The 12,000-nt window shown below is 30.1% G+C and overlaps 1 protein-coding gene across 11 annotated transcripts in view; it reads left to right on the top strand.

Moving 5' to 3' along the window:
- LOC111624739 (cytochrome P450 4C1-like) overlaps positions 1-12,000 on the top strand; it is a 46,824-nt gene that overhangs the window by 17,938 nt on the left and 16,886 nt on the right. The window contains exons 1-2 of one of the 11 annotated variants that reach the window (XM_023367666.1): positions 8,988-10,178; positions 10,378-10,600. The exons of 5 other annotated variants lie outside the window; for them this stretch is intronic. In XM_023367666.1, the coding sequence (XP_023223434.1) occupies positions 10,420-10,600 (181 nt within the window). In that variant the 5' untranslated portion in view covers positions 8,988-10,178; positions 10,378-10,419. Of the gene's footprint in view, positions 1-8,281; positions 10,605-12,000 lie in introns of those variants that run through there. 5 more of the 11 variants (XM_023367665.1, XM_023367670.1, XM_023367671.1 and 2 more) reach the window with 5 other exon arrangements.

Raw genomic sequence — 12,000 nt, 5'->3', positions numbered from 1 at the left:
TTCTTATATAGGATATTCCAAAAGATCATGTTTAGTGTTACACTTCAATGATATAAATGTAGAAATTTTAAAACGATTCAATAAATAATATTTGAGTCATTTATGTAATAAAATTGTCAATGTAGTATTAATATAACTAATTTATTTTATATACAGATTTCGTTAGTGACCCGGGAAAGTACACTTTTTTTAACTCTTTCGGCCCTGTGGGCACTAAGAGGGTCTCTTTTTGCAAGCCCATTATGGGTTCGGCCAGGCCCACAATGGGGCTGCCGGGTGGTGAAGGACGGGGCCCGACGTATCCGAACGGAGCACCCCCCGAAAATTCCTGGGGGATTTTTCGACCCGTTCGGATTCGAACCCGGGTCCCCCAGAGCGGTAGACTGCCCACCTTGACCGCTCGGTCATCCGCCCGCTGGGAACAGGGAAAGTAAACTACATTCGTCGACTTGCATAATTTTAGTCAACAACCATTGTTAGAAAAAAGTACCGGTACATTATTTATTATGGCACATTTATCATAATAAAAAAGGCTTTTTTGTAATAGATGTTATTAACTTTAATTCCCCAAGCCAAAGCATGCGATTTACTTTCCTTAGACTGTCCCATTTTGTTGTCTCTAATGAGATCTGTGAATAAAATTTCTTCTATATTTTACAAAATTATTACGTAAAAATTTTTAGATGTTACATTATCAAATATTATTTACTGCGTAGTTATGCATTATTATATTTTTTGTTATTATTTGTTATCGTGTAGCTGCACACGAACTTTTGGAACACTATGTCATGTTCCTTTTCTCTTGTAAATAAATTCATAAGTAAATTACATATTTTAATTATTGAAACAAATTTATGTTAATAACAAAATTATGATAATTTTTATTTGAAGATCTTGAAACAAAGAAAGGAAGAATTGAAAACGTCAGTCGATAATTTGACAGATTCCTCTATTGGAGAAAAGAAAAAAGAACCTCTTCTTGATACTTTGATTAAGCATCAGTTTCAAAATAAAGATTTCACCGACCAAGACATTTGTGAAGAAGTTGATACTTTCGTATTTGAAGTAAAATTTATTCATTTTTTTAAAATAAAGAATGTGTTCTATTTGAAAAAAATATTGGTATTACAAAACAAAGTTAAGTTTAGTTAATTATTTTTAAATTTAAAAATAATTTCGGACATTAGAATATAATTGAGATGACATTTGTTTCGAAATAATGAAATAATTGAAATATATTCTTAAAATATCAATGTGAAATACGTCCTTATTTACTATCAATATTTCATAAACGTATTCAATGTAAATAGAATTTTTGCTTTTAGAAACAAATATTTTAAAAAAATTATATGTAATAATATAACGTTTAAAATATAGAGTGACCCAAAAGTCAATTAATTAAGATACCGGTATATATATATATTAAGATTTTAAGAATAGTTAAAATCCGTAAACAGCTACGTGTTTCATTTCCTATTCAGTGCTTTTGTTGAAACTTTTGAATCATTCTATAATCGGTACCTAAAGACGTGGGCGTCGTTCCATACAGAGTGGATATATCCTCCCAATATTTTTGTTCCAGCAAATTGTTTCCCTCCCAAAGGATTTTTATTTTATACCATTTTACAATAATTGAAAGTAGAAACGAATACTATACACAACAAAACACGTTATTTTGTACATCCGTTAATCCATCCTTAACCTGACAATGAGAAATTTTTCTTATATAGGCCTATATACGGGTGGATCCCGTTGTCTGAAGACAATTTGCTTTGCGTTTAGCTTTAGTACAACAAAACAAATTGTCTTCAGACGTATTTGTAAAATTTTTAAAGTAAGCGATCGAAACAAAAATGATTCTATTAAGACCACGATATGTGTAAAATGAATATATTAAAAATAATATGCAATAGTTTTACAATTATCTCTTAGTAAAGATCAAATACTATATTATACAGTATATTTATTTATTCTTTGTGTTTTGCTGTTTAAATATATATATATTTTTTAAATTTTCGAATGTGAAATTTCGCGTTTGTTAGCCAAAGCTGTTAATTGCCAAGTTTTTATTTTATTTTTGAAATCAACATGTTACTAATATAAAAAGCGAAAACGTTTGTTTACTAGAGGAAATCTCGGAATACATTAAACTAACTTTTACAATTCTTTCGTTATTGGAAAGCTTATTCCATCCGGATGAACATAGGGTATATAAGATTTTCAAATTAAAAAAGGAAAATGCAGACGAATAATGTTTTTACTGCGGCGTTTGACTCGTAACGTAAATTGTCGGCTCCATTCATGACCTATCTCTTTCCCTACTTGGTGAGCTTTATTGAACTTATTATCTTATATTTTCGATTTTGGTTTGATGTATGCAGTTCGGGTAGTCGTGTATACGTTTTGTTTATATTGTTTTGGTCTTTCATTTCTTATAAAAAAATAATACTCTTATGTTATCAGATACTTAGAGGTATAAAGGGCGAATTTACTTTCCTTAGACGAAATTAAACTTTTGTAAGTAGGCCTATAGTATATTTTTGTATGTTCACTGTTTCAGTATTAATCCCACTGCACCACAGTCATTCCTACTCATTAATGTTTCACATTAATAACTTTGTTAATAGAAACATTGTAGTAAAATTTTGCATTATTGCGTATAAGCTATATTATTAAAAACAACTAATAAACATTATAATATACAAAAAAGTTGTTGATTTTGTTGTAAATCTTTACATTTTAAAACAAATTATTTATAAAATANAAAAGTTAATAAAACTATCTTTTGTATATACATGTATGTCCTTTCTAATCTTGAGAATTAATTCAATTTATTAAAATTAAAAATTAAAATATTGTATTTTAATGATTGTTTATATTACTATGTGTTTATTTTTCAGTTCATAAATTTTAAGTTTAGTATGTATTTTCTCATGCTAACTAATTTTTATAGTTTATGTTGGCCAAATTATATATTGAGATTCTTTGCTTAAGTAAAGACAGTGACGATGCACAGAAATTACTTAATTATCGTTTTTCAAGAAATACTAAAACTGTAAGTAATTTTTATATGTATCCTCGTTATATCCACATTGTATTCTCAGATTAATTGTCATTTTCAATGTTTTAGGAAGCGGGTGACTTTGCAAATGTAGCATATCATGTGTTAAGTTTACGTTGCCCTGAAAAAGGAACCCTATCCATTGAAGAAGTAAATAATTGTTTAGATAGTATTGCAACAAATAATGCTTTGAAGAATAAAGGTAATATTCAAAAATTTCTTCTGAAATAAAAAAAAATTAAGCTTTAAATTTTAAACCTTGCATTGAATAATTATTAACAGTTATAAGTATTTAATGCTTTATAAACTTTATAGCATTGTTCTGTTAGATTAGCTTTTATTAGTTATACTAACTTTCTAAAAGAATTCAAAAAGAGCAAAATTGTAAGAATTTATTTTCATACTAGAAGACCTGGCCACGCGTTGCTGTGGCTCAAAATGTATCTATTATAAATGTATAACACTTCCTCCGGGGAGGGGGGAATTTCAAAAAATCCGTTCTTAGTGTACATTCTCTTGACGTACACTATTAAAACGCAATCAAAAATGCAAAAATCCGCATCTAAAATAGTAGGCCTATATTAAAAGCTGAGTTGTTCACGGTAAGCCTTAATCCTATCCTTCTCCCCCGTGGGGGAAAATTTCGACATCTAAATTATATAAAAACACGCCCGTATTCGAATGGAACATTGTGTGAAAATTTCAAAGCAATCGGTGAAGAACTTTCGAAGATTAGCTATTAGGAACAAACGAACATTTACACTTTTATTTATATAGATTTAGTTATAATTAGGGTTATGTTTATTTTTCTAGGGTCACGATACAACTTCAATGGGCATATGTTGGGCACTTTATCATTTAGGACTCCATCCAGATATTCAAGAAAAAGTGTATGAAGAACTCCAAGGAATATTTGGAGACGATAAAGATAAAACATTAACTGCAGAAGACATCAGAGAAATGAAATATTTGGAATGTGTCATAAAGGTTTGTGTTAATCATATTTAGTAAATATGCTGTATATCAGTCATGAGCAACCCGCGACCTTCGAGGTCGTAATTTGATGCCCTGGGACTTTGTCAACGTAATTTTACTTCTTTGTTTTTTCTCTCGTGCCATTATGCGTTCATAGTTAAGCAGTTACAAGAAATTTTCGTTAATTCGAACTCTAATCTGGTCAAGATGGTTTTGCTTTTAAAGTAACACATTTTCGGGTGTTACCTTACATATGTACTATCCCTTTTTTCTCTTATTTCATAAAATACGGTTGGGTTTCGGGATTGAAAGATTGGGCTACAAGTAACAAATTGAGATATTTGTAGGTCTCTAGACTACTACGTTTGGGCGACTTACTACTTTTTAGGGCCACTTTAAAAATAATTTAGACTACATTTCCAGGAATTTTGCTTTACTTTCTATAAAACCTATCTGGAGACCTATGATGTTCTCACTGGACCCGTGCCGTCTACCTTCATTTTATTTATATTATTATTAATTTAAATTAATTAACGAAAATAGTGTTCTGTATATGTGGCCGTATTCCATTTCGTTAATAAATAACATCAATTACATGGTAGTTTGTACAGAAATATGTAAATCGCGAATATTTCGTCCCGTGAATTTCGAAATAACGAGGATCGTGATGTTATGCTGGTCATTACAACGTGACCAGCATAAAGATGAAATAAACTATGTACAGTATTTCTAATTAGCATATAATATTTCAGTAGCTAATGCACTGGAAGTTATCATATACGTTGGTATTTAGCAGGCTTAAAAACTTGCAACTCCGTAAGAAAAAATACATGGGACCCACCGAAGTCTATGAAGTTTATTTGCGACCCGCATCGGGAAAAGGTTGCTCGTCATTGCTGCATATCCTAATATTAGTCCAAAATTCCGTTGTTGTCTTTGATAAAGGTCTATTATGTTAAAGTTGGAAAAAGTTTAAATTTGTGACTTTCTTTATTTATTTAATCGTAACAGGTTCTAAGTTATTATCTTCTTTTCACGTATTTCAAAAGAACATATTTCTCCATGAGCTATTCCACGTTTTTCTGCTATTTATTAGAAGGTAGTAAAATGCATAATAATTAAATAATGATATGTAATTTTTCTATTATTGTAAGAATAAACTATATGTTATGACACACCTTCATGTTTTCATTTATTTCTGACAGGAATCACAACGAATTTCTCCATCCGTACCAATAATTGCACGTTCGTGTACAGAAGATTTCAAAATCAGTAGGTTTCACTTAAGTAAGAATATAATAATTAAGTTAATGTTTAAAAATATATTAATTACACTTACAATTTATAGAAAACTATACGATTCCTCGAGGTACAACTTTTAGTTTATTTATTTATGCATTACATCGCGATCCGAAAGTATTTCCCAANCTTCTATTATACTATTTTAGATGCGGGTTTTTGCGCTTTTGATTGCGTTTTAATAGGGTACGTCAAGAGAATGTACACTAAGAAAAAATTTTTCGAAAAATTTTCCCCCACGGGGGAAGTGTTATACATTTATAATAGATACATTTTGAGCCACAACAAGGTGTGGCGGGGTCTGCTAGTTTTTAATAACTGAAAATATTTTATTTTTCAATTATATACTACTATATCATTTATTTGTATACTGTACTTCCTTCTCTGAATAGCTGCTGAGAAACATGTTTAAATGCAATTATAAATAGGCATTTCAGTAAACATTAATATGATTGAGAACACAAGATGTCTCATTATAAGAACTGCTGCAATTTCTTCTGAATAACTCTGAACAGCATATAACCTGCATTTCTGAAGTGTTCTTAAATAATAATATCTTTATGTAAATATTGTTTGATTTTTATGTTAAATAATAATAATTAAATATATAATAATAGTAACCAAAGTAAACATATGAAGATAATTATGGAAAATTATACTAAAATCATGCATACAAGGTGTGTCTACTAAGTTTACAAGAGACTGAATTATATATATATAAAAGGTTTTTGGCAGAAATGATTTAATTCACAGTAAAGTCAGTCTTCAAAGTACACTCTGTGATCTATACAAATTTTTGCACACACCAGCAATTTATGTATTCTATTGTAAAAATATATTTTTGAAATGCTATTTAGTTCCCTCATTACAACCTCTTGGCTTTCTGAAATTCACTGAAATTGCCTCCCTTTTAAAGCAAATTTTAACTTAAGGAACAGGAAATAGTTAGCTGGGGCAAGTTCTGGCAAGTCTCAGCTGACCACTTCCTGTTCTTTAAATTAAAATTGCTTTGAAAAGGAGGCAATTTTGGAAATCTAAGAATCTGTAACAAGATAAATAAAAAGCTAAGTTAGTAGAGAAATCAATCGCATATTATGAATGTATTACCTGAAGAAGGCCAAAATAGGTTAAAAATGTTTATAATTAAATGTGTTTGCTAGAGTTAAAAGTTTGTTTTCATTTTATTTAGTTCCATTAATGCATCAATTAAACAATCAAATAACATCACCATCTTGTAACTTCTGTCTATACATTTCTACAGTTGTTCTCTACACCTGTTCACCCATGCAACACTATAGCTCATTTTTATTATTTGTATCATTTTTATTTATATATTTTTATGTAATAATTTATTACTTGTCTCATATTTATTGATTTTCTGCAATTGCCATCCATTATCTTGGTCAAAAGAATGTTCCTTTAAATTTTCATTCTCAATGCTCCAAGAAGAAGTTTGCAATGTCACAATTGAAAGTATTTCAAACTTGATTTTATGTGATGTTGATGTGAGTTTTAACATCTGTTTCAAATTATCACATTTACTATTTAATGATTGTGATGTGTGCCTCCACTAATCTTCATGAGTTTACAATTGCAAGCTAAAATTGGCAAATAACCTACAGATGTTTTGACTTCTAAATACAGGTAATCAGTGAATTAATCACAGAAAATTATGATGATAATCAAGAAATTTAAATTGTGAGACCAATGAGTGAGACAAAGACACAAAATCAAAAATAGATAAAATAAAATACAATAATTTTATTAACTCGCTCATTATGATACAGGTTTCTAAGGATACCAACAATGCTACACCCACCGAATAATTCACACAATTAATTATTCAACCACCGTACAATATAGTCTCCTGACAAAGAATGTGCACATGTAGTCCTTTGTCCGACACGATTATCCAATTACTTAAAATTATATTAATTAAAACTAGATTCCTATTACTACTAACAACTATTGAATAAAGAAGGCTTATTAGAAAATTTAGAGAATGAAAGTAAGGGATAGAAAAGAGGGTACCCAAAACTTGATGAGGTATGCTGCTTGTATGGGATCGTGGATGAGATCTCTTGTTGGGTTGGTGACTAACTCCACTTTTGTCTCTCTCCAAGATAATAGTTCGAAGGGCCGATGTGTCTTGTTCCTCACAATTAATTCCTTTTTATTTCTCATTTCCAAGGTTCTCGTCTTTACCATAAGATGCTAAACGTACTGGGGAGACTCCGTTTTGCTCTCTCTCCTTCGGATTCCTGCCTCAGAATGACCCACGTGTTCGCCTACTTCCCCTCAGGGCTGCATTCCACTTCTTTGTTTCTGGGGTTAGTCATCCACATACCAAAGCAAAGGGTAAAACGAGAACATTCCAGGAAGGGTAGACAAATAGGACAGAAAGAAGGGAAGCGGAGAATATACAATATAAAATAATACAATTATATACAAAATATACAATTTAAATATGGCGTGTATCGTTACATTCCAACAGCATTAATTAGTGGGATGTACAGTACATTGAGCAGTTTTATGTATTGTTAACAATATTGTTTATCATCCTGTCATGACAACACTCTTTTATTCTGTTAGTGTGTGAAATGTAAAATATATATAATTTTCATTTGTTTCATTTGTATATTAGCTGAAGATTATTTATGACTTAATTATTATGAAATAAAAAGGGTTTAATTTTGAAGGTAGGGATGAGTTTTATAAAAAAAATTGTAAATAGTAATAACGACTAAAATCGTTATTAAGTCTGACCCTACTGGAAATGTACGATCCCGAGGGGATGGGGAGGGGATCCCCATCCCCTCGACCTTTAATCACCAAAATTTCTGAAAATTTGCAGGGAGGTTGTTTATTAGCCAGATTTATGTTTATGGCATAAATCTGGCTAATAAACAACCTCCCTGCAAATTTTCAGAAATTTTCGATAAAAAGCACAAGAGTTACAAAGAAGGTAAAGGAAATTCTCCCTCTGAAGCTTTAAAGTAAAAATTCGTTTGTAAGAAGTTGTTACATACGTGCCACATCCTACAAACGAGTTGTGTTCTGTTAATTTTAGGTGACATGCTAGTCACAAAAAGTTAGCAGTAATAGAGTATGCTTGTAAGAGTCATACACGTACTGTACAAGCTACAACCTCGACATAAGATATTTTTCAAGCCGTTTAAAATTTACGTTTGCTTCAGTGCAGTATAGATGAAACGAAATCCTGTGGCAAGGATTACGTATTATGACATTGCTGCACTTGTAGATTTCTCCTTCGTTAAAGCAGGTAGGCTCGAAATAGCCAAAAACATATTTAAATGCACAAAAATTTATCCTCTTAATCGTGACATTTCCAGAAATTTAGACTTTTTTACACTCTTTGATGGCCTATATTGAGCATGGACCAGCACTAACGGAAAATAATGTCAATCAGCCATCTGCCAGCCGTGTCACGCCGCCTATTTCTGAACCAGCACTTTCAACTATCACCACTGATTTGTTGAAACAGTTGTCATCTCTACCTGATGCCGCTAAAAAGCATCTTGTGACGCGCTTACAAAAAGCATAGAAATATGAATTTTTGGCTTGATTTATTTGTTTTACGGTAACGCGGCACATAGGCAGTCTGCGAGGGGGATGCCTCCCGGGAGGACTTTTATGAGAAACTATTTGGATGTTACTAACGTGAAGAAAACCCGGAAAACTCCACGTGACCAGCCCGTTGGCGAGGCGCATGTGAGGTTTTGGCATCATCTGTATAGAAAAATAACAGAAAATAAAAGTTTAAAAGGTAAAAAAAAAACTAAAAATAAAACTAAACGCTGAAGATTTAGCCTGAATACTCAATATGGTTAAAGTTCTAAAACTTTGTTTTGAGTTTGAAAATACCTGTAAACGTTTTAGTTCATTAATTATAATTGCCTTACAGTCCCTATTTCTAATTTATTTTTAATTGTCTACTTGGACATTACTCATTAATAGGACTTTACACTGGTGTTTAAAATTGACACAATAATTAGAGTTAGTTCAGAAAAAACATATTTTCTTTATTAAATTAAATCAGCTGCAGTAGTAACTTTTACTGTATACTTGTTCAAGTAGACAATTAAAAATAAAAAAGTTTTAGTTCATTATTTTATATCTTCTTATGAGTTTTATTTAAATATCCTGGACTACCTACACTTTCCTTGATTAAGTAGACCTGCAAATTATAGTAGATGAACTTTCGACGGAAAAAAATGACATGGCTACAAAACAAAACAAAAAAACACTTCAAGGAGATTCGTTTCAATGGATAATAACTTAGTAGCTATGCCTTAAGGTCATCTAGCAAAAATTTCATTTAAATTTCATATCTCGAGATATAGGCCAACTTAAGTTGCATAATTAGTAGCAGAGGCGCAATTAACTGCACCAACCTTATTTTAGTATTATTTTATAAAGAAAGTGAATTATTTTTCCATTCAAATTCATATTTTTAAAGTACGTATATATTATGATAATGAATTTTTTTCTGTTGCGTATTCAATTGACGTGATTTATCAATTGACATTTTATTTATCACGATTGCGACTTTTATATTAATTTTATAAATTATTTAGAAATTAATTTTTTTTTCAAATTATTAAAAATTGTTTCGTTATTCTAACTGCAGTAAAATCGATAATAATTTATTCAAATTTTTTCTCTTGAGGCAACTTATATTGTTTGTGACTACGTAACATATTGGCAAGTTTTCAATGACATACTTCTATATTTTTGTCAGTTCAAAAATGTGTTATTACAAGTAAAGGAAGTCCTGTTTCGATATTATGTTTAGCCTAGCTGACTGGGATAGATCTTTCAGGTTACTGAAATAGAAAATAGTCGTAAAAATTTTGAATAGATTTGATTTTCTAAGATCTGAGTTTTGTTTTTAAAAATTTAATAACGAATTAGGTTAAAAGTATGTAGTTACTAGAAAAAGAAAAGGCAACATTTTGCAAGTGTTCTTATCTGATATTATGTAGAGTAAGGTCATTTTTCTTTATTTTCTTTTTGATCAGGATAACAGCAACACTTCATATCGTCACGTTACTTCATTCAAGATGTTGATTTGGAGCGTATTATTATTTCTTTTCGCGCTAATAATTTTATGGAGATATGTTTTTAAAATAATTAAACTTAGGAGAAAATTATCTTCATTTCCTGGACCTAAGATGGATAATTTTCTTCTAGGAAATTATAATCTTTTCTCGACAAAAGGAACGAACATTCCTTTCCATATCCGTAAGTAGGTCATTTCACAATAATTATTTATACGTTTTATCAAATTAAATTGATAACGAATATTTCTATTAAAATAATAATAAAATTTTATTATATTCTTATAATAATTATAAACCGAAATAATTTTAAAATATTAAATAACAACATATGTTATAAACAACTCCAGTATCTTCTGCAAAATGAGTTAAGTTACAGTATATTTAATTGTTATATAATAAATTCAAGGATTACATTTTTTATTATTAACTCTTTTAGAATGAATCCAATTATTATTAATTTATTTATATTCAAAGTATTTATCTCCGCATTAATATAGAATTAAGATTCTAATTGAATCTATTCGCTTGAATTTATCTATTCTGTTTTAAACTATTGTTTTTAAATTCTTTTAATTTATTTTCTATTTTCATAATTCCGAATTTTAAAGCATTAAATTGATTTAAAATAGTGGAATTACTTGCCTGAATCAATTGCGTAATTTATTTTAGAACCTTCTTAGACGATATTTCCTCATTATAATTTATTTATTCTAGTTTAATTGACAAGACTATGTCTTGTTTATAAAATCGTACTGCCTGCTGTATACCAGCTTAGAGGTATGAAGGAGTACATGTCGAGTTGCAATTTGGCACAGAATATTAAGTGCCCAAATCACGCGCGCATAAAAAATCCAGACTTATAGGTACTCAGGGGACCGAGAACCGAGTCAAAATAAAGTACAAAATGGCTCTCTCTACAAACAGGTAAACCGAAGTCAGGTGGTGAGAGTACTACCCACAGTCGTTCTAGGAAGTGAACGACTGTGGGTGGAAGTACAGTACGTGCGACTAAATATCTAGATGGCACAACAACGCGCTGATTGATCAGCTGAATGACGTCAACCCATCGAAATAGGAAATTCTGGTCGATCATATTTTGTGGTCGTCAGAACGAAGTCATGCCGAAATAGATTATTTTTTTAGTTGTAATATGGAGTGAGTATAAATTGAAAATACAGTATAAAGTTTAGCTTGCATGTTTTCTTAAATTTATAGGAATAATTTTAAAATGGTTTACTTTTACTTAATAAATTAAATACAAGTTTCTGTAAGGTTAAAAATACTGTATTGTCTAATAAAGAATGTAAAAACAAAAAACTTAATCTGCAATGTACATTTGTTGTTTTTGATTATTTTATTATTATAGTAAATGTACAAAAAAAAGCTTTATTGAAATGCAAAACAGATAAAAGTTACTTCTTGATGTTTAAACTCTCTCAACATTAAAATCTTTGATATCACGTAATTTAGTTTAATTGAAAATTTTGCAATAATTTTAACATTAATGTCAATACACACAAGAGCTAATGAAATTATAAATAAGTGTAATCAGTTTAAATAAATAAGTGTATCAAGTTTTAG

Source organism: Centruroides sculpturatus, unplaced genomic scaffold (assembly GCF_000671375.1).
Source record: "Centruroides sculpturatus isolate CEXI.00-Female unplaced genomic scaffold, Cexi_2.0 scaffold197, whole genome shotgun sequence".
NCBI lineage: Eukaryota > Metazoa > Arthropoda > Arachnida > Scorpiones > Buthidae > Centruroides > Centruroides sculpturatus.
Note: the sequence above shows the minus strand (reverse complement) of the source record. Positions and strands in the feature narration are given on the sequence as shown.